Raw genomic sequence first — 24456 nt, 5'->3', positions numbered from 1 at the left:
TTAAAATCTCCTTTAAAACATTTTATTGACAAAAAAATAATATAATTTACGAGTGTCTATAGGGCACTGTGACATCTAACGTTTAATAAACAAACTCGACATGATGCATATTTAACAAACATATATATACTGCATCAATACAATTAATGAAACCATATATTTCCCTATGAATATGCATTAGTTAACTTGTATGTGTGAATGGTTATTATGTACTGGTTAGCTTGTAATTTGAATGATTATAATGCATTGGTTAGCGTATACATGAATGATTATTATGCATTGATTAGCGTATGTGTAAATGATTATTATGCATTGGTTAGCTTGTATATGTGAATGATTATTAGGCATTGGTTAGCTTGTATATCTGAATGATTATTATGCAATGGTTACCTTGTATATGAGAAGGATTATCATGCATTGGTCAGCTTGTATATGTGAATGATTATTATGCAATGGTTAGCTTGTATGTGTAAATGATTATTATGCAATGGTTAGCTGGTATATGTGAATGATTATTATGCATGGTTAGCTTGTATATCTGAATGATTATGCATTGGTTAGCTTGTATGTGTAAATGATTATTATGCAATGGTTAGCTGGTATATGTGAATGATTATTATGCAATGGTTAGCTTGTATATCTGAATGATTATGCATTGGTTAGCTTGTATGTGTGAATGATTATCTTGCATTGGTTAGCTTGTATATGTGAATGATCTTTATGCAATGGTTAGCTTGTATATCTGAGTGATTATTATGCATTGGTAAGCTTGTATATGTGAATTATTATTATGCAATGGTTAGCTTGTATATATGTGTGTATATTTGGTCAGGAAAGACTTCAATATGTAATGCTTATAATAATATTCATCTTTGTGGTAATGTGTCCATTACACAGAGTGTACGAACTTCACCCCGGGTATAGGCGCACTGTTACTTGTGTTACTTCCACCCTTAAGAAATGGCATAATGTACATAATAGACATTATTACCCTGAATAACCCAAGCAGCATGTCAGCGCTAGAACGTTGATTGCCATATGACTTATCCCACCGGGTACCCAATTGCTGCTTGGTGAACAGACTCACTTGCGTAAGCTGAGACAACATGTGTCACGCATTCTTCTCAGAACGGTGATTACATCTGTCACTACACAGTTGTATAAAGATAACATAACGATCGATTAATGGCTTCAATTGTTCCACATCTCTCATTAAAATAATATTCCTCTATGTCACTGTCTTGTAAATGAGATCACGTTTTGATTCCGTGATTGTGACGTCCTCTCCACTGACCAACTTCATCCTGACAGTGTAGCGATCCTGTCGTGGAGTTACTCCAAACACCGGGTAAAGGTTTTCTCTGAACACAACATCAAACTTGCCCAATACAACCTCTCTGGTAACATCAATAAAGGAGATTCTCCCCCTCCCTACATCCAGCACAACGCCATAGTGGAGGGACGCCTGTGTGCCAGGGATTAGAGACACAGCATCAGGGAAGCACTTGACGTGTTTCTTATCATTAAATACTTTAGCACACACACCAGTGTGGATGTCACAGTCTTCTAGACACACACACCAGGACCGCGGTTGATAACAAGCCCATCGCTCTCTGTCAACCTGTGTTTCCTCAACCACCCCGAAATCCAAGACGATTCTCCACCACCCTTTTATCACACCGACAGTACAGTGGATCTCCCAGTAGTGAGAGGAGGGCAGGATATTGGTCAGATCGATAGGGGTGGAACTGCATATCCCCCAATACATTTTTAATTTGCGAGCGTCAGATGATTGTGATGTGCCTGGTGAGTTTACCAATTCATCTTCTTCAGTTATGTGGTACTTGTCAGTGTCGAGGCTTGCGGTGTCCAGACTTAGTCTTGGACCTGAAAAAATTACATGACTAATGAGTTAAAAATGTCATCAGATGCATGTGACCAAAGATAGCGTCAAGGACCATTTTTGGCAATTGAAGCGACAAAACCACATCCATAAAAAAATCTCTCCTAAAAGCAGAGTCGATTGTACAATTGTGACTATATCGTGGGTATATAAACAAGACATTTTCAAACACGCAGACAACAGTGATGCCAACTAGCCAGCTTCAAAGGTCTGAGAAGTGATCCCCCAGATGCTTACAATACAGTGCTGAAATACATATGGAAAAACTTCATCCGTGGATATGTGGGTCACTTGTCGCTACACATGGGGGCAGTTGTATAGATAAATCGATTTCGATCACGAATGTTCAGTAGAATCTGTCGAACATTATCTGAAGTTCACGGCGGGGGACACTAGGAAAGGGCTGCACACATTGTATCCATGTGGGAATCGAACCCGGGCATTCGGCGTGACGAGCGAACGCTTTAACCACTAGGCTACCCTACCGCCCCGCAAATAATGTGAGAGTATAAAGATTCGGTGCCTTCAAGAACCCCTAACAAGTCCTTAATTCGCAAACACACTCACATTCCAGTAGCCGACAACATGCCCGCAACATTCCAATAACATGGATAGGACAGCCACACCCTGAAAACAAATGTTTAGTCATTATCAAGCCATGTATCGCTACACAACACAATAAATAGTCCCCACCACACACTGGCTTATTGTCTATCCATGCAATCTGGGATACCATTATACCAAATGGCAAATGGACAGCTTTAATTAGCCGTCCGGCCGGATCTTCCCTTTCCATGTCTCTTCGTGTCTTTTATGCCAGCAAGTATTTGTATTACATAGTTAATGCCTGACACATCTGTTTGGCTGTTGGCTCAATATTTTCATTATTAACATACCTTGGTAACAATTTGTTCATTAGAGTTTCAATTGAGAACACATTTTACTTGAGGCAACATAATTTTCCAAACTGCATTCCTCTTCTTCGAATTTGACTTGATTGATATTGTCCTCGGTGATCATCTGGAAGAGAAACGGCTTGTGTCAAGTCTCAAGTTAGAAGTATTGTCACCACACAGTTGAAATACAAAAATACCTTTTTGCCTTTCTTGGGAACACTTTCGGATAGATCAGAAACTTTATCTGTCACAACCAGCAGATTATGTATGAGCTAATTGTTCCTGACAATGATAACATTAGTTAATCTTCCGATATATGTGTAATAGGGCTGTAACGATGCATCAAACTGTCGATGGATTGCAATTGTTGAGTCTCTGATAGCAACTAATCGATGGTAGAAACGAAAAACTATCGATGCATCGATAGTATGTGTGACTATCAATAGTTTAGTAATTGACTTCCGTTGATAAATGTGCGGTGCAAAATACAGGAAGTACAAGATTCGTTCACATTGATTTAGAGTTGTCCGCCCCTGTTACATCTTAAAGAAGCTTGACTGTTTACTTGATCAGGGTTTCAAGTTTCTTGTCAGTTATTAAAAGAGACTGAAACTACCTCAACTTGTTTTTATTTCATATAAACTATACATTCATTTGAGAAATGACTTCAAGTGAGACAATTCAAGGAGAGAAAAAACTATTGCAATAGTATTGCAATAGTTGGTCACAATAGCCTATCGCTATCGCAATTGTATGTTACAATAGACTATCGCTATCGCAATTGTATGTTACAATAGACTATCGCTATCGCAATTGTATGTTACAATAAACTATCGCTATAGCTATAGTTGTTTCCCCCTCAATAGTCACCCTTAATATGTAATATGTGGTATGTATATAGAAGTTACAAAGCCTATTTGTATTTCTGAGGTGCTCACATTTACTTTTTGTCCTGTATTTCACGTTTGAACGGCATTTAGAAGTGATACTCATAAATGGTGAGAATGTCAACTCCTTTATTATGATGAACACAACGTTTCGGAGTACATTATTCGTCACCTTGATGAAAAAGTAAGAAAATACTTCGAAACGTTGTGTTCATCATAATAAAGCAACTGCCATCCATGATTTTCACCTTTTAATCAGGTGTGTGTTAGGAAATGCAAACAGTCTCTACATTTTACACGACAGGAAAGATCTAAATGTACCGATTAACGATAGAAATACCTACTTGTTTTGCCAGCGACAACAAGTCCTTTCCACTCTCTGTTCCATGCTGAAACTGTGCCAAGCGATATGGCAATGCATGTTTATTGTTACGATCTCCGTGGCTGCCTGCCGGGTAGGAAAGAGAACAAATAATAAAATAATTCAGCAGTATAATCGCTTTAGCAAAATTAAGCTTATCTTCCAAAATGTTAACCCGTGAACGTCCGGGTTAGAATATTGATCTTCAGTAACCCATGCTTGTCGTAAGAGGCGACTAACGAGATTGGTTGGTCAGGCTCGCTGACTTGGTTGACACATGTCATCGGTTCCCTATTGCGCAGATCGATGCTCATGCTGTTGATCACTGGATTGTCTGGTCTAGACTGGATTATTTACAGACCGCCGACAATTAGCTGGAATATTGCTGACTGCGGTGTAAAACAAAACTCACTCGCTCACTTCCAAAATGTTATTTTCTAACAGGCTCTGTTTGGTGATAATGTACAATATTACAACGGCGGGTAAGTGAGTATGGTTTTAAGCCGCGTTAAGCAACATTCCAGCAATATCACGGCGGGGACAACAGAAATGGGCTTCACACATTGTACCCACGTGCGGAATTCAACCAGGATTTTGTCCAAGAGAATGTCCGACTTAAACGGATTGTTAGTGTTCATTAGCCTTTAAAAGCATGCAAGACAGGAGAAGTCAGACAGCCGAGAACCGGTAGACAGCGGTAAGAGCAGGGACAGGCCAGCAGAAAGGCAAGCCAGGGACAAGGACGGACGGGACGGAGCCAGTCCAGCCATCTGCTGCCCAAGTGTCAGCCTCAAATCTCCGCCTTCCGATGGTAGCCTCTGTTTAAACTGTGTGCAAATTGTGTACAACACACAATCTTTGCACGCCACTAAGCCTCGTGTTGTTTGAAGAGTGCCAGATGTGTTACTGTAATGAGCGAACGCTTTACCCCTTGTGTTCCCCACCGCCCCTCACACCTGCAGTGACATTACCTGATATAATTCTTGTACAGTTTTGATGCTCAGTTGATCCAGGATTTCCCTCGACACCCTGAAACAAAAATATCTCTCTCAGCGGAAGCCGCGGTGGCTGAGCGGGTTAGGCGGCTGACTTTGGTTGCTGGCGATTGGGTGCCTGACTCTGAGGGCGTGGGTTCGAATCCCGGGTGGGACTTAACCCAACTAAGTACAGTGAAGCCTCGTTAATCCGGACGATTGCGTTTCTCAGCAAATTCGTCCGGATTGCGAATAGTCCGGACTACTCAATCAAGACCCAAGTTCAAGCAAGAGTTGCTTCCCTTACTATTACAAAAACGACACGAATCTGGATAAAACAAATAAGCATTTAATGTAAAGCTTATAAAGCAATGAATAGCAAGCACAACAATAATCTATAGTCACAGCAAAAGTCTTTCATTGTTGTTTGTGTTCGTTTAACCTTCCTCATTGAATTCATCACATGAATAATTTTACCGAGTGACATCCGCATGTTGATCCGACGTGTATGATCACGTCCTTGTACTAGAATCTGTACTTTACTGACAAAGGGTAATCCCAAATATAACATTTGTAATATTTGACCACTTTCTAAATTGCATTGTGTATTAAAAAAATTCTATATATTGAAAACATATTGGTATATATGTTTGAAGAATGAGAACAGTTTGTTTGATTTTAGAATCTGGCAAACCAGTATACACTGTTGAATGCATAACATCAAGAATTGTAGGTGATATAGTTGAAAATATGACGTTCATTAAGGTGTTTTAAAGGCTTACTGGTACTGATTTTCGTAGCATTGGTTCAAGCTCAGATATGACAGATATGACATCAGCCTTTCTTGTCATTTGATCCAATACAGCCCGCCATTCAACTGAAGACAACAAAAGAAAAATCACAAAAATATGATTATTTCAGATATTTCCTATATTTTCTATAAATAGTCCACGCCACACACATTTTCTTTAGATATTTTCCATATGACTACAAATGTAATTTATGAAAAGAAACAAGTATCTGAATAACATGCATATCCTTACCAGTCCTGATTGAATGTCGTTGTTGTCTTATACGGGTTGTCTCCTGCAACAATGTAAGTGCAACAACAAGGTACGTCTTCAGTATATAAAACACTATATTCATTATAAATATCTAATGCAAATTACCAGATTGGAAAAAATCTCAGTGAGGAAGTATGATTGCTTTCAGCAACATTCCAGCAACATCACGGCGGGGAACACCAGAAATGGGCTTCACACATTGTACCCATGTGGGGAATCGAACCCGGGTCTTCAGCGTGACGAGCGAACGCTTTAACCACTAGGCTACCCCACCGCCCCTGAACAGTATGAACTCAAGAGATGTCTTATGATTATGGAAAGAGATTTGAAGGTTATACTTTGGTTATGCCAATAATGGTTGTCACCCCTCTCCCCACCCCAACCCCACACACACCCAACACCCACACCCACACCCCCTCTCCAATAAAAAAAATTGAAGGGGGTGACAACCATTATTGGCATGAGTATATGACCAATATTGTACGACATATTCACCTGTTCTATTTCTGTCACCTTTTGCTTTAGTTCCGCCATATCCTCCTCAGCTATAAAATAATATGGGATAATATAACATTGAAACCAAAAAGAGTAGGTTGTATATATCTTTTCAATCTGTGTACAGCGTGTGTCGTTTTTAATCATGTGTAGATTTACACATGAAAATGAGGCTGACTAAGGTTTTTTTCGATGTGTGTCCCATTTTGTAACAAAATCGTGGGAAATTTCTTTTACCATAAGGAGGGATACCTCTCTAGCTAGGTTAGTATTTATTTATTTCAGTAACATGTGAGAAGTTTAGTTTAGATGTTGTTCAACGCCGCACTGAGCAATATTCTAGCTATATGGCGGATATGTGTGAGAAGAGACATTGACTGATTGACATATTTTGATGTATATTGTTAATAGAACACGACCGTAGAAAACCAGGTACAGTATGACCAGAAACGGAGACTGAAAGGGATTCTTGAGTGTTTTCATACCTGACAAATTTGTACAAAAAAGAATGATATAAATCGTGTATGGTTACCATTCAGATAGCAGAGGCAAATGGGGGTGGGGGGTGGGGTGTGTGTGTGTGGATGGGGGTGTTAGCCATAGTGGATTTGTAACAGTAATTAGTAAACGGCTGTACCTTTGTGTCCGTGATTCCTTTCAGCCTCGTCACTCATTGTGGAACTGATACCAGCGTTTGGAACAGATCTCTCTTTGTGTGTAGTGTCCGTCTCACACTTTCTTCTTTTATGCAGTTTCTACAGAAATATAAAGACATATTGCATATACAGGCATATGTGGTGCTTATAATACTATCCGACCGTGAAGACCCGGGTTAGAATTGGTCTTCAGTAGCCCATGCTTGTCGTAAGAGGCGACTAACGGGATCGGGTGGTCAGGCTCGTTGGCTTGGTTGATACATGTCATCGTATCCCAATTGCGTAGATCGATGCTCATGACGTTGATCATTGGATTGTCTGGAACCAACTCGATTATTTACAGACGACATCATATAGCTGGAATATTGCTGAGTGCAGCGTTATCCAAAAGACAACAAACAAATAGTACCCTACCCCGTTGTCAGGGCTGGTTGAAGCGTCACAACTGTTGTCATAACAATACACTTACGTCACTTTAAACTAGAGTTTCCGTTTAAAAGCCACTACGTCAAACGCGACACATCTGGCACACATAGCATCTTTTCTTCGTGTTATATCCGAAAATAGATCTTATGTGCACAGGTATGGACAAGGAACTGTCTACATGTATATGAATATATCATATAAAACAACTTACGTTTAGTGGAGATTTCTTTCTCTTTCGGATACATTTGTCGTCCTTCTTTAAATCTGATATGAAACGTTAACATGTTAAGTGCATTTTGAAGAATATCGGGTTGTATATGAATACCAATAGCCTTACTGTCCGTATGTTAGAGGTTTAACTGATAAATATCAACAATGGCCATTCAAAGTGCACACGAACCTGTGTTCCGGAACGGGCTGATCTCAGCATTGCTGTTCTCAGCATAAGAGGCATCTAGTTCCTGAAACACAGGAGTATTCAGAATTATATTCAAACTCACTAAATAGTTATACATGTGGATTAACGCTATTCGGTGTTTTTGGTTCCCGTTAGGGTGGTCGTCATACAGGTGTATTGCACAGTTCATGTATTACTGTGCTGACAAATGTACAAACAATGATAGGTACTTTAACGGTGAATCGTGAAGATCCAGGTCAGAATTGGTCTTTGACAACCCATGTTTGTCCTAATAGACGACTAACGGAATCGGGTTGTGTGGCTCGCTGACTTTGTTGACACATGTCATCGTATCCCAATTGCGTAGATCGATGCTCATGTTGCTTACTTGATTGTCTGGTTCAGACATTATCTACAGGGCGTCTTCCCATTCTGCATACAGTAATTTTGGTAGGCAAACTGGGATGTAGGCAAATTGGGACTGTAGGCAGACTGGAATGTAACCATCTACAGACCGCCGCCATATAGCTGGAATATTGCTGAGTGTGGCGTTAAACAGCAAACAAATAAAAAAATATTTAATGGTAATTACCCTTTGGATGTCAAGGCCGCGTTCATTCAAACTCCTTGCAACTGAAACACATTACACAAGTATAGATATACGTGGATGATATGGAGGACTATTTCCTTTCTCGTCGAACGATTTATCATGATGGGTGATGTTGATGGTACTGGTTATGTCAAACATGTTTAAACTAAGGCTAATATCAACCCGAACCACACATATTAAACTACGTTTATAACGAATACGCTCATAACGAAGTCTGGTCATAGTCACAGTATATTTCAGTCGAAGTGCTTGTAACGAATAACGAACTACGGTTATGACGAATTAAACATAGTGGCAACTTTGAAGTCCAAGGTAGCCTAGTGGTTAAAGCGTTCGCTCGTCACGCTGAAGACCCGGGTTCGATTCCCCACATGGGTACAATGTGTGAAACCCATTTCTGGTGTTCCCCGCTATGATATTGCTGGAATATTGCTAAAAGCGGTGTAAAACTAATCTCACTCGCTCGCGTTATTACCAAAGTTTACTGTAAGCGATTTACTTATTTACTTACAAGTAGTTAAAGCGTCCCTATAGTATGCCAACATCACATATCGTCCTAATAACCAAAGTACAGTGTATTCTGTAATGAGTGAGTGAGTGAGTTGAGTTTTACGCCATACTCAGCAATATTCCAGCTGTATGGCGGCGGTCTGTAAATATTCGGGCTTGGGCCAGACGATTCAGTGATCAACAGCATGATCATCAATCTACGCAATTAAGATACGATGACAGGTGTCAACCAAGTCAGCGAGCCTGACCACCCGATCCCGTTAGTCGCCTCTTACGACAAGCATGGGTTGCTGAAGATCAATTCTAACCCGGATCTTCACGGGTTTACTCTGTAACGACAAAAATGTGATCTTTAAGAACAGATAAAAGGCTATGTGGGGACGTCAGCTACTTCCTTTTTCTATTTGCTAAAGCATTACATTGAGTTGCCAACGATTCTGTGGAATATCCTCGTGTCACGAACCTTTCAAAAACGTGAGACCAATCTCCGAATAATACATTTGAGTCATGCAGGAAGTAATTTCTGCATTACAGGTAACAAACGCTGGCAGGTAGTAATAGGCTTCTATCAGGCTATCCTTGCACCTCGTTGGCAGAGTGACAGCAATCACACCCACTTGTAAATATACCGTTGTTTACATTTTGTAATTTGAGTAACACTATAATTTCCAGTAGAAAGTCCCCTGCGTATGTGCACATATGGAAGGCAATGTGAAGGTTGCTCAAAGCAGGCATTCTGTTTAATCAATATCTTGTCCGAGAACAAGCAAGCTTCCCCAATCTTTACCTATAATAGTTCAGGGCAAAACTGTACATTATCACACTGCACTGTCATTGGGATAGAGCGAACTGTATTTCTTTTCTAAAACGCCACATTTAATACTACCCGACGATTAATCTGAGGCAGATCACACACACACACACACACACACACACACACACACACACACACACACACACACACACACACACACACACACACACACACACACACACACACACACCGAAAACTTAATCATAATGAGATGCTAGCCAATTGAAGCAACTACAAATCAAGAAACGGTGTGCTACGGGGTTAGTTTTACTGTAGGAGATTGTACTAGGATATGACAACTAGTATGCATCGTGACGTTGGTTACCAAGGGTACATTTGATTACGAGAGGACAGACTAGAATGGCATAGTGACGTCATTACAGTGTGATGTAATGCAAAACGTGTACTTTATCGCCTGATAAAATAGTGTCGCCGGCTTTGATCGTTTAGCGAAGCATCTTAGAAAACTTATTAATACATTCTACAGAAAAATCACGTTGACAGCATAGATTGCACTTACCGTTTCTCAAGAACAGGACCTTTTCCTGGGAACAGAGAATTGACCGCCTTTTCCTTGTCATCGACTGTGACAGAATGATAGTGACACTAGGAATTATTACATTTGTAAAGAGCTAATACGTCAGATTTGTTGAAATTTCAATACAAGGTATAACTGAGCATCTTACTGGAAGAAACCCTGCAAAATGTTTAGAAAAGTTTGAAGAGGTTACGTATTTATCAATATCTTTCTATAGATATTATTGGAGCATATATTTTACCATAATCAGAAAGCAAGGAAGTCATGTATATTTTCTTAGATCCACTTTACTTACCATTTGTAGAAACTTGTATAAATCTCCTTTCTTGTCGAAAGTTTGCTCTAGCGATTTCTCCTCTCCTAATGTGATGAGACAATTATCGTCGTATCCATCCACTGCAAAGAAATGCAAACCATGTTAAATCATCCATACGTACGTATGTATCCAAATATTTTTTAGAACATAAAACAACTTAAGACAATGTGGAAGTTCGTTAAAAACATTGGTTAAGATAGTATGTTTTCAGAAATACGTACTTTATTCCTTTAATTTTCTTTAAATAAACATCAAGCTCCTCTCAGTGGTTCCGAGAGAACAGACTACTTTCAGTTTCAAATACCTTTTCCTGACGCCCACTGCCTGTCATCTGTAGATCCTTTCTGAAAATGAATGTAATTTTCTTATTTCCATAAGTATCCTTTCTACATTGTGTAAAAGCGACTGATTCCGGAAAACCTTTGTCCGATTCATATTTTATACCAAAGCGCATCTTCTATATAGCCAAGACATGTGTAACTTGATTGCAGTTATTTATTTGATGATACTCTTCATTTTTAATCCTAATCACCAACCCACTGCATATTGACTTGCCAGCAAACCCGTGCCTCTGTCTTTTTTTATGAATTACTGCTATGTATGTTGTGACAATTATAACCTTTTTGGGTTATCCCTTTGTCCTCTGTCATCACGTCAGTAGGTCCAAGGCAATGCCATTGTCTCTACGTCTGTCCATTGTTGTCTCTTCGTCTGTCCATTGTTGTCTTTATATATGTAGGTAGGTGTATATATCGGCTCATTCCCACTTACCCAACTTACTGGGGGGATTATAAGAGATTATATATAACTTCAGCTATATAACTTCTATATATATAATTAATGAATAAAGATAAACATTATCACATTTGGTCCCGGATACTCTTTCACAGGGAACTAAATAAGGGATTACATGGGATTATTACGCCCCAGTGATTTCTTCTACTGAAACGATAGGAGTTGGTGAGAGGGAAGACCCCTATATATCTATACTGCCCGTTTGCAAAATACGCATTACGTCGGAAAGTGCGCTTTAAATCTCCAAATCAGCATCATCATGACTACCCGGCAGTCCAAAGACACTAAACCAACTATCAACTAAAGAAATTTGGGACTCAAGGTGTTGTTCGTCTTTATTCTGAGTTCCTCTGTCGACACCATGTACGCGATGACAATTGGTAGAAAATTGTTAGCCCATTAATTCAGGTGTACATCACTTTCTTGTTTAACGCAGACGGCGGTCTGGACCAGATAATCCGATGATCAACAGCATGAGCATCGACCTACTCACTTGGGATCCGTCAACATGTGTCAACCAAGTCAGCGAGCCTGACAACCCCATCCAGTTAGTCGCCTCTTACGAAAGGCATGGGTTGTTGAAGACAAATATACCGCGGGGAGTTTAATTTCCTAACTGGTTCTACATAAACTTAACAGAACTGAAGAAAAAATATATTTTGTATATGATATCAAAATCAATCACCGACTCCAAACTCTGCAAACGATCCTCAAGCAACTCGATCTCACGTGCATCTGTAACAGATAAACATTGAAACAGTACTTATTTAATATTCGAACGTCAATACAAACATACATACACGCACGCACGCACGCACGCACATACATACATACAAGAAAAGAGCGTGGTGTATCCGCCAGTTCCTTATAAACGTAGTTTACCGTACTATTCCCCGAAACCGTTTCACATTTTTCACAATATGTAAAGCATAGACAAACCTCCACTGTAGCGGAAATACCAGGCGCATTTAGGATGAAGTCCCAGTTTAGAAATTTCAGTCTGGGTACAGTCTGTAACCAAGTTTTCAACTTCTGAAGGCAAACATTCTCTGTCCTGTTTCTCCGTAAATTCACCCAAGGTAAATATGTGACGACAAACGGACATTTTCCTGAAACAGAGCACATGTTCCCAGCGATTGTTAAATAAAGTATATGTTTTAACATAAGTATCGACATATATATTCTTTACCAATGAACATCAACAAGATAAATCTAAGACAGGTACGATACTTAATGAATAACAACTTCTTTATTACATACTACCCACCAAAGGTTTAGACCTCACTAGTGTAAATATAGCCACTTACTTCAGGCAACTTTTCTAAACTAACTTTTGCAAAAATATTCCATACTGTTTAAAGGTACTGTTAACACATGAACTGATGTATTGTAAATCCAATTTGTAACGTTGAAAAGAGTCTTGTTATGAGCTCAATAAATGATAAAAATCAGTGAAAATTGGCGAATTGTTAACAAAAATTTACACCAAAAAGCAACTGTTCACATGCACGATATTTACACATGCTTTTCGGCAATTTGATGTATGATCCTCGTGCAATTCATCTGCATAAAGTTTGCAGTTGCTTTCCCCAGGTTGGTAGAGAAATCAGTCTTCGATGTAACCATCATTCTCTTCCCACAGAGGTTACTTGTCATATCTTCCTACGAACCTCTGTTCTAATACGGCCATATTTCCGGGTTCTCGTAAAATCCCCTAGCGGCAAAAGATCGCAACACGAATTATCTCCCTTCTTTCTATCCAATCACGTGTTACATCGACTTAGATTCAACTTGACTAACACAAGCAAATGTGGGGCCACAAATATCCCCCATCTGCCGGGGACTTGTATTGATGTTACACACAAGACGTTTAATGGCTAGCTTGTCCGTTGTCAACAAGGGCGATGGAGACGCCACTGATCCGCCATAACATGACTGAGTTCTGTCTAGAAGAAACGTTAGCGCATCGCGCAGGGGAAGAAGATTATTTTTCTCGAAGCATACGGAAATTACCGAGGCCTTGCGAATGATCACTTTTGAAACAACGTCGCTGATTGCACAACTAAATCTGATTGCCTCCAATCACGAGTCTTGAACGCTCACACCATGAAAGGGCCATATTAGAACAGAGGTTACGTAGGAGTAACCTTGTAGGAAGAGAATGTGTAACCATATATAATACATAACATAAAGTGCGTGTTTTAAGTGAGTCTAAACTATTGATGGGAAGTATATTTAGATGCGACGTTTCGGTGTAGATTCTTCTACCGTTGTCAAGCAAGAGTGAAGTAATACAGCACAGAACCGTATGTATCAAAGGGATTAACAGCAACAACAACAATGGATATTGGTAACACTGCAGTAACAGTAGGAGGAAGCCAACTGTTGAAGAGGCAGGACAAAATATACATGGCAGATTGGATTAATTAGTAGTCATGGTTTGAGTGCTCTGTTCTGTTGTTTTTATCAGTTCAGATCAGATAAATCTAACCTTGCAAAGTCCAAATGTTGATTTCTGGAGTGTAAAAGAAGCATTGTGGGTCCACCTTTATTGAGTCGAGATGCAACTTCATGAAGAAGAACATTCCCCCCGCAATGTGGCTTGGCTAAAACTGTCACTTCCTTTTCGCTGACATTTTCGGTGAGGATGCAAAACTGTTCAAGAGTAAGTAACCATAGTGACGAGGCATCTTCAGCAGCTCCAGTAACAAAACGGGTCACAGCAATGGAGTTCAGAAACGCATGCAGGACTTTGGGATATTTCTGAACAGACATTGCTAAAGATCCAGTCACACAGATCCTTGATACCGCTTTCTTTATATTCGAAAGTACATTATCAAAGGCACATTGTTCAGACAGTTCTTTCTCGTTGATCACTCCATACACGGAGCTGAACTGTTGATCGGTGAATCTCCGTATGGCATCATTTACCCCTTTAGCTAGTGACAGATTATATCGCCTGGCTGTTGTGGACTGTGAGTCTTCTTCTTTCACAACACTCAGGATCATGGTGGGCTTCGTCTCCGTAATCAAACACACGTCCAGAAGGACACTGTCAGGCTTAGGCTTAGCTACAAAGTTTGCAGAAACAGCAAGGTTCTTAGCTATGTACGCAAGACCAACGCTATTTGATGCCTGTAGACGTTGTTTTAATAGCTGTGACAGGTGTTTCCCGTTTTGGTCCGACAATCTTGGATAAATAACCACCTGATCTAAAATATGGAGGTTATCAAATTGAACAGTAGTGTCTGACGATATATTGTGTCATGAGATGATATGTAGCGTGATACAGGATGCAAATAATAAGAGGCATGATTCAGTGGAAACCCTAATATTTTACGATGATAATCTGCCCGTGAAAATCTGGGTTGGAATGGCTCTTTAATAAACCCATTCTTATTGATCGATCGACATACTAGAAGTTGGTGAGTCCAAAATGGAACATACATCTTTATGAATGACAACTTCTTGTTTAGACCTTCGTCGAAACGTCGCTCAATGCAAAAAACAAGAAGTTGTCATCTATAAAGTTGTATGTTCCATTTAAACCTTGTCTTGTCGCAAGAGGCCACTCACAGTAGCTGGTGGCGTGGCTCGCTGACTTGGTTCATGATTCATGATAACTTGATTCATTTTATACCAATTGTGGGACAAACAAAGCCACTTGTGTCTACTCTTTTTCCTTGTAGAAATTACTTTTATTGCATATCGCTATGTTACCATTGGTGCAAGCATTGTCCAGTCTGTTATATTCTAAAAATATTGATATTATCAAATCTATTGCAATTTATTTAAAACATGTCTTTAATGCAAGAAATGCCACCACAACAAACACGTGCATATAATTGTAGCAAGTGTATTTGTACTATAGGCCTTTAGGCCCGAAATACTGAATAAAAATGAATCTGAATCTGAATCTGAATCATTGGTGCAAATACATATTTAAACTGGCATAAGAGCATTACTCACCAGCAGGTTCATGTTGTCGCTTCAAAACATGCTGCTCTATATTCTCCTGACTGTTGCCTCTCTGTTTGACTTGAGGAAGACGGTGGTCAAACGATTTGATGGCAACGTCCTTGAACGATTCCATATCCAGAATAGCTAAGATGTGAAGATAACAGAACAAACAAATATTACATTAAGACATTATCAATATATTTGCATTATCAACTTAACGTAACATCTAGGACTCAACTATTGACAAGTTATCGTGATTTAATTTAATATTTGCTGACCTCGGCGAAAAATATCACGCCCTCATTTGCACATACTTTCCATGTGTCCATTTGTCCCAAAAAACCTCATAATATTCGTACGTGTTCCGAGTAACCAGACGTTTAAAATTACAACACATTAAAGGACTGAACTGTAGGCAAACTGTAACATCAATTGTCTCACCATCTGACAGTTGTTTTACGACTGCCATCGTAATGGTGAACACTGAAAAAGAATACAAGCATGAGATGGGAGAAAAAAAGTTTTTGACATATCAATATCAAATCTCCATTATCTTCTTCCTTATCATTATCATAGTCTTCTTTATCACCACCACCAACAACATCATCGTTATCGTCATCATGATCAGTGTATCCATTTTGTGAAACCGGAACTTGCAGTGCTCGTTTAAAATGTAATTAAATTTTGGAAACAAAATAAGAAGGCATGTCATGAATGTGTATTCAATTTGTAAATTAAGTAGTAATGACCAAGATGACATATGTAGTGTTTTCTGAAGCACACATTACACAAACCTGAAGGAGGTCACCGATACAAGACTAGCATTCCTTCATGAGCCGCATGTACCAGTCACTGACATGTAACCTTTTCAGTGTATTTTGACTAACTTCATATGATTCAGGCCCGTGTTTGTCGTAAAACATGATTCCATCAACTGCTCCAACTGCAACTTCAAGAACGTAGTAGTCTGGTTTGTCAGTATCATGGAAGGCGATCTTTAGGAATTCATCAAGTTCAGGAGACTTCAAGTGAAGAGTTTTGTTGTCATAAGACAACACCATTATTTCATCAACAATGTTCTTGAGAAGTATGATTCTTAAATCTGAATGACGTTCAGATTCGAGTTTAAATCCATCAATATAAAATGTTTTGGACGTGTAGGAACCCTGTATAATTTCCTTTTCAACAATACCTAAGTAAAACGACCCCCCTCCATCTATTTTGGAAAACGCGCTAATGTATTGTCCTAATTTTAGCTCCTTCCAGATATAGTCACTTAGTTTACTGTTGTCGCTAAGTAATTGTTCTTTGAGAGTTACATCCTGATGTGTAAACCCCTTCACTTGCACGCATCGACTTTCCTGTAAATTTTCAATTGATAGTCCTCTTATTCTGGCTTGTGTATCCTCAAACGCTGTCTTGTCTCTCAGAAACTTCTGCACTGTATTGTTTGTGGGATCTACAATGCTGTTGTCTAAGGGTATCTTTGTATTGAAGTCTGCAGTAACAACTGTGGCCGATGGCAGCACAATGACAGCAACAAAGTCTCTGTAGCTAATTTCTTCTTCAGGCAACCAACACTTTTTTGTAAACCCTAACAAAAAGCTTTCCATCTTCGATCAAAGAATTGAGCTTGCCATCAACCAGCTCATGAAGATATTCAAGGCATCTGTCATTCTCTGCGAGACCCGCCAAATGTATTAAGATTGCTCCCCCTTTGCTGTTGCGAAGTGCAGAAATCTTTATCAAAAGTTCACTAACGAACGCGTTTCTTTTATCTTTCCTTCCTTTAGCCTTAGTCCCGCTTCGATCTCCTGTCCTGCTGCGATCTTTTGACCTGCTTCGATGTCCTGTCCTGCGTTCTGTTGACCTACTTTGATATCCTGTCCTATGATCTTTTGACCTGCTTTGATGTCCTGTCCTGTTGCGATCTTTTGACCTGCTTCGATCACCTGTCCTGCTGCTATCTTTTGACCTGCTTCGATGTCTTTTACTGCTGCGATCTTTTGACCCGCTTCGATGTCCTTCCTGTTGAGATCTTTTGACCTGTTTTGATCACCTCTCCTGCTGCTATCTTTTGACTGGCTTTGATGTCTTGTCCTGCGATCTTTTGACCCGCTTCGATCACCTCTCCTGCTGTGATCTTTTGACCGTCTTCGATTCCTTGTCCTGCGATCTTTTGACCGGCTTCGATGTCTTGTCCTGCGATCTTTTGACCCGCTTCGATATCCTGTCCTGCTGCTATCTGTTGACCTGCTTCTGCTACAACTCCTTGTTTTGCAATGTTGTTTCGACCTTCTTTGATACTTTGATCTGGAAGGCTTCTTTGAAGTGGTGCGATCCTTTGACCTGCTTTGGTCCTGTGAATGGTTACGTTCCTTTTGGTTGTTTTGAACTTTTGGTGGTGGGTTGATCAAGGAGACACTTACATGAATTGGTAAGTATCTACTTTCAGGTAAAGGAATATCCCGTGGATCAGTTTGCGCTATACCCAAGCATTGTTGACACTGAGAACCTGAAAAATATGATCAAAAGTAATATGAGTGTTGTTTGGAGAATTTTATAATATATTACTACTCTTTAAAGAAATAATCTGAACAGATCTCGGATTATCGGAAGATTAAACATCTACTCCATTCACATTTTTTAGTTTGAGTGGACAAAAAGTCTAAAATATTGTTGTTGGAGCTATAAGTTAAAATGCCTTAAAACTGTGGATGGAATTGTCAAGTAATTACAACAATAACGATGAGAGAGGCCAGTCCCAGCTGCATTTAGATAATCAAATGTTATCAATAGACCATTGTTTGATAGAAGAGGTCGGTGGTTATAATGAAAGACAGCCAACCCGGTTCTATAACTGAGCGCCAAACTAACCTTCATTTTAAGACCATGAAATGTATTATCGGCTGTAGGACTCTCTCTCTATTAATCACTTCTACAATATGCACTGGATAACTACAAGGAAATGTTTTTATCCTGGAATCGAAACCTGGGTACAAGGACAACTTGTATTATGATATTGACTGAAAGAATGACTAAACATGCACAGTAGATTCAGTTCCTTGTGTTAGCTACAAGCAGTGTGTGTGCTTCCTGTATATTGCTTCAAGTTCCTGTTGCAACAAAAAATCAGTAGTTACGATTTGCACCAATTCACCAAACGAATCATTAATGTGGAAAGCCTTTTAGTTTCTTTGAAAAAACCCTCGAGGAAACTTAAGGCAAATCAATGGTATCTATTTTTGTGTTCAACCGACGACCACGAGGTCCTGAGAAACAAATGTAGCGTTTAGCCACAAGTGCCGACAATTTAACACTCAAAAACCTATACACTAGAGAAACGATTACGTTTGATACACGTATTCAGATATATCATATTGAAGAAAATCCTTTAATGGTTTAATATAAACACTGAAACTCAAAAGAATAGGAACATAATCTAGTGTCCATATTACGTCAAATCATACAGAATTACGTAAAAGTAAAAGGCTTATATAAATGTATTTCCTTACGTAATATGTAATCTGTTAGAGATATAGAAAGATATCTGAGGTTTGTAACATACTGCGTATATGGTATTACATTGTACACATGACACTATGCATACAACACACATAGTATTACACATGACATGATACTACAATACAATCCACGATGCTATACTACAACTATAGTGCTAAACCATGCACCGACATATAACACGTCACACATGACGCTACACACGAGCCTCTTCATACTTGGTGTGGTACTCAGTATGTGGTGTGGTACTCAATATTGCACTGTACGTCGTATTAGATACGTTTCACCACACACGGTACTGTGCACATCTATAACAGATTAGGTATGTTGTCATGGTTGGTTTATTCAGTGCTCACTGCTGATCGACTTCCTTGTTGATGATTGAACACACTGGTGTATTGTAAAGAACACAGCACATTAAAATATTAGAGCAGTGTGGGTTAGCCTTGTACGTGGTGATCATTGGTATGGAACCGTTTTGTTTTCGTCAATAGTACGGCTATATTGTGGCGATCTGTAATAACTGTGTCTTGACCAGACAAACCAGACGTTTGTGTCATGAGCATAATCCTTCGCGATGGCAAACACAGAAACTACAAAAAAGCAGGAAGCAATTTACTTAAGTGCTGTGTTAATGTGTTGAGCTTCACTACATACCGTGGAGACTGTCGTACTTAATCTGATCAACACCAATCGTTCCCTGTGCCATCCTTAAAATACGTGCACGGTATCATCATGTAGGAATAATGTCTTCATCTGTAGGGGATAACAAAAGTGTATTACCCATAATGGTATAATGAGATTAATGATGTGTATTCAATCGATACTCATTACTGATGGGTCATTTGATGCCATATGACGTCACAGAGATACACTCTTCACAAAAAGAAACGCATAAGTTATTTTTAGAAGAATTTATTGTGTTAGTTTAAGAGCAATTATTTCATGTAATCTCAATTGTAAAAAAGGTGAAAAATGCCCACGTCCATAGCCAAAGAGTTCGTCAACATAACAGCAGCCTTTATTGTTGTGTTTCTGTTTACTGAGTCCACAAGATGGCGTCAAAGTCAGTACTTTGTATGACCACCATTGGCAGCAATTACTGCTCGGCACCGGATAAGTCGACGAAGTTGCTCTTGCGGAATTCTTCCCCACTCTTTCTTCCTGCAATGCGATGGCCTGTTGTGGAAGTATCTGGGGCGTGTTTTGACTATGACTTACACGTCGATCGAGTTCATCTCATGGGTGTTCTATCGGGTTTAGATGTGGTGATGGGGAAGAACATGTCAAAAAACTGATGTTAGAATTGGCAAGGTAGCGGACCGTGACCCGTGCTGTATATGAAGTAGCGTTGTCATGCAACTCCATAATCGGAAGCATGTGACGTGCAAGGACTTCGTTGATGTACCGATTTGCTGTTAAATTCCCCTGAACCACTACTAAATTAGATCTTTATGTGCCGGATATCTCACCCCACACTATGACACATCCTCAAATGAAACTGTCGACCTGTCGAACGCAATTAGGGGTAAAACGTTCATTTCTCCGACGGAAAAAACCTTGTCCGTGATTCATCACTTAACCAGATTCGCCTCCAGTTTCTAAGGTGCCAGTTCCGGACACCCCCGCAAGTGGTTGCGCCGATGGAAGATGCTCAAAACAAGGGCGACAACTGTCATTCTTGGTCGAATCCCCACATCAGGCAATCGATTCCTGACAGTTTGGTCGGAAATTGCTATCAAACCAGGGATGCTTTGGGAGCTCTTTACGGCTGTGCCAGATGATGAAGCAAGTGAGCAGCCCGGATGTGTCGGTCCTGGGCTTGGACGGTAACTCTTGGATGTTCACATGTATATGGATAACAGAAAATCAGAGATGACGCCAGGTGTTTGCGAAATATGCTGAATGAGATTAGGAATTTTGTTATAAACAGACGTACTTAAGAAAGTTAACACTTGGTACTTTTGGATAATTGTCGAAAAAATAACATTTTATTGTGACTTTCACTTTGCTTTTGGTTTTTTAAAATAATCCCAAAGCACGTCAGTTTACGTTCTCGTGCTGTCTTGGGTGGAATTGGTCTGCAAGAAACGATCCCAAAGACGGGATATGGCGCTCTGATGAACGTTGGAATGTCGGGCAACTGCAGACTGCGACCCCCCAGCTTCAAGGCGGCCTATGGCGATGTTTCGATTGGCGGCATTCAGTCCTGGCATGATGATTTCCTCTTTTCCAGGCAAAAACGAATGAAAAAATGAACCAGAACGTTTGCATTTTTATAATGATCGGTACCGCATGCTTTCCCGCTTACTTGTAAACACAAGTTTGCTTTGCATGTTTTCTTGGTGACGTTTTGGCGAATATTTCCTGAAACGCTTCTAAAGCAAGGTAAAAAGTTAAAATTGCCGCGTTTTGGCGCTTACAATCACACAGAGATGACGTTTTGGAAAGAAATAGAATAGTTTATTTGTATTGTTTTTACTGCAGCTACGTGAGTCTAATATTATCAACATCACCCATGCGTTTCTTTCTTTTTTGTTTCTTTTTCTTTTTTGAAGAATGTACATCGACTCTTCTTGACGCCTCTAATTTATTACCATTGCAAAATGATATGAAATTCCTAGAACCTCCCCATACACATAAAACATAATCGGTTAACTGTGCTACATTCAAATCTTACATCTTTGGTTTGAATATGAAATTGTTTGTTTGATCATGTATAAAAGTAAACACGTCCATGCCAGGCCAGAATTGTTGTTTTTATAAAATTTATATACATGTATATGGATAACAGAAAATCAGAGATGACTCCAGGTGTTTGCGAAAATATGCTTAACGACATTAAATTTTTTGTTATAAACTGAAGTACTAAAGAAAATTAACACTTGGTACTTTGGGATAATTGTCAAAAAACAACATTTTATTGTGACTTTCAGTTTGCATTTTTTTTTTTTTTAAGTCAACCCCAAAGCACAAAGTATGTACTTTGTACGTCAGTTTATAACAAATCAGAGGTAGTTTAATGTTCTTTTTATGTGTACATTTCAATTTTTAGAAGCCTTAACGTGCACGAATGTATCAGTACTGTTGAAGCTGGGGTACGGTGGCTCTGTATCTTACTGGATATGTTAGTATAAGAACTAACATGGATAGGAACCTGATCTGACATTTTACCATGGACCTGGATTGTACCCCGGGTACGCGTATTTACATAGACGTTACCGATCAGTAGCTTAGCTAATGACTGTGACTATTTGATCGTTGTTATGCTATCTTTGATATTCTCGTTAAATGGGTTTTATTAATCTCCAGAATGCATGCAGAGCCCGGCAACATGACTAACAACATAGTTATCGAGATGGGTTGTTCTGAATTCTGTTTGGTGCACATAGAGTTGTATTTAAAATCATTCCAGCATGAGCGATCGAATTTCATGACCTAATCATGAGCTTGGTTACAGCTGAACAAAAGCTTGTGAATACATGAATAGTCTATAATCGTGAGAAATGGACCTCATAATGTTCTATGGTTCCCTAGCCTTAATGGATCTACTTCTTTTGCGTGATTATATATAACAAATAATAGCCAAGCTTACGTAAGCGTCAACTTTCAAAACGCCTACATCAATTAGAGGGGTACTTTTGTACTTCTGGAAGCAACACATAATGGGGGTGGGTGAGTGGTTGAGGGTGGAGAGAGGGGTGGCAGGTGGTGGATAGGCCTCTTTTTGCAATACTCCAACAATGTCACAGCAGTGAACACAAGAAATGGCCTTCAGTCGTTGTACCAAGGCCTTCCACTAGGCTACCCCACTGCTCCTGGCTTCTTAACATTGGAAAAGGAAAATGCACCGATCTTAAAAAAGATATAGATGTCCATAGATAGTCGTTGGAGTTAAACTGTATCTTAATTGCATTTGCAACATGTGGTAGAATACTCACGTAAGGTAGCCTTCCTTCAGTGGTTCCTGTGTCATGCAGACCACTATCCTGCTCTACATGCAGATCAGTGTCATTCTCTTCATGCAGACAGACCAGTATCCTGCTGTACATGCAGATCAGTATCATTCTCTTCATGCAGACAGACCAGTATCCTGCTCTACATGCAGATCAGTATCATTCTCTTCATGCAGACAGACCCGTATCCTGCTCTACATGCAGATCAATGTCATTCTTTTCGTGCAGACAGACCAGTATCCTGCTCTACATGCAGATCAGTGTAATTCTCTTCGTGCAGATAGACCAGTATCCTGCTCTACATGCAGATCAGTATCATTCTCTTCGTGCAGACAGACCAGTATCCTGCTCTACATGCAGATCAATGTCATTCTCTTCATGCAGACAGACCAGTATCCTGCTCTACATGCAGATCAATGTCATTCTTTTCGTGCAGACAGACCAGTATCCTGCTCTACATGCAGATCAGTATTATTCTCTTCATGCAGATCAGTATCCTTTAACATTTATGCCATGCGCGGGGAGACAGTTTGTTTTGAATCTTCTGTAAATGAATCATTTCAGTACCAACTGGGTAGATTCCATGTGGCGGTAGTGTCAAAGTTTTGAGTCAAGTAAGCTAGTCCCCACCGACATGTCATCCGTACAACACAGTAGCACACGGATAACACATGCAGTGTCTTTGATATATCTGCCAGAATCGTCGAACTTCAGTTGCACACGGGTAAACAACGTGATACTGTGTGTGACGCAGAAGGTTGTGCTCTAAACGTGACTATTATGTGTAATCAATACACACAATACGGTGTGGATATGACTTACAGATCGGTAATCGAGTAGTCTAAACAGTTAAGTGTCACTCCCTATGTCCTCGAAATCATTTATCTTACTATGTGCATTGTTAAGAAACTGATCACCGGTAGTGTAAAATAGATTACAGTACATTGTATCTATCTCAGCAGTTTTTATGTTACCGACTGTTATGTCTCCTTGAGCCATCAGGGATCCCGCTGATATGTTCAACCAATAGGGTGACGCACAAAACATGTATTGTGTTAACTGTCGTAACAGCCATTATGGGCAAGCCCCCATTATTTATCATATTGTACTGCGTATCAAAAGCACGTTTCAAGTATCATATATTCAATAAAGTCAGATACCAACACGTCACATGACAGTAAGCAAGTACACTTCCTGGTCACATATAGAGTTACTTAAAGTTATGTGAATAACGCATATATATAAATATATAGCTATGAGTTCCTATAACGAAATGTACACAGTAAATGAGTAGGACAGGAGTCATAGCAAATTACTACTATGTGACATGCTCCTGATAGAAACAATTTGTTAACAGAATGCAGCTTATATTCCGT

General features: G+C 39.5%; 1 protein-coding gene across 1 annotated transcript; it reads right to left on the bottom strand.

Annotated features, from left to right (window-relative positions):
- Positions 1-23867, bottom strand: LOC124279072. Its single transcript, XM_046714878.1, has 24 exons — positions 23066-23867; positions 19782-19880; positions 17542-18117; positions 16397-17505; positions 16044-16085; positions 15612-15746; positions 14134-14854; positions 12582-12751; positions 12328-12377; positions 11152-11191; positions 10827-10927; positions 10514-10577; positions 8652-8692; positions 8063-8123; positions 7874-7926; positions 7218-7335; positions 6581-6630; positions 6065-6107; positions 5804-5898; positions 5019-5076; positions 4031-4134; positions 2848-2923; positions 2471-2530; positions 1-1887 (listed from the first exon to the last, which is right to left on the bottom strand). The coding sequence occupies exons 5-24, from the start codon at positions 16069-16071 to the stop codon at positions 1229-1231; spliced, it is 2727 nt and encodes a 908-aa protein (XP_046570834.1). The 5' UTR covers positions 16072-16085; positions 16397-17505; positions 17542-18117; positions 19782-19880; positions 23066-23867; the 3' UTR covers positions 1-1228.
- Between the last annotated feature and the right edge of the window lie 589 nt (positions 23868-24456).

This window comes from Haliotis rubra, unplaced genomic scaffold (assembly GCF_003918875.1).
Source record: "Haliotis rubra isolate DU_JTF1 unplaced genomic scaffold, ASM391887v1 Scf1066, whole genome shotgun sequence".
NCBI lineage: Eukaryota > Metazoa > Mollusca > Gastropoda > Lepetellida > Haliotidae > Haliotis > Haliotis rubra.
Note: the sequence above shows the minus strand (reverse complement) of the source record. Positions and strands in the feature narration are given on the sequence as shown.

Bases quoted from the DNA above. Each gene is read 5' to 3' on its own strand.
- LOC124279072 (XM_046714878.1), bottom strand. From the start codon at position 16,071: ATGGCAGTCGTAAAACAACTGTCAGATG. The intron at 10,928-11,151 runs GTATTTGAAACT...ATTTCTTTGCAG, and splicing joins GCAGTGGGCGTCAGGAAAAG to TGGATGGATACGACGATAAT. The intron at 4,135-5,018 runs GTAATGTCACTG...CCTACCCGGCAG, and splicing joins CTGTACAAGAATTATATCAG to GCAGCCACGGAGATCGTAAC.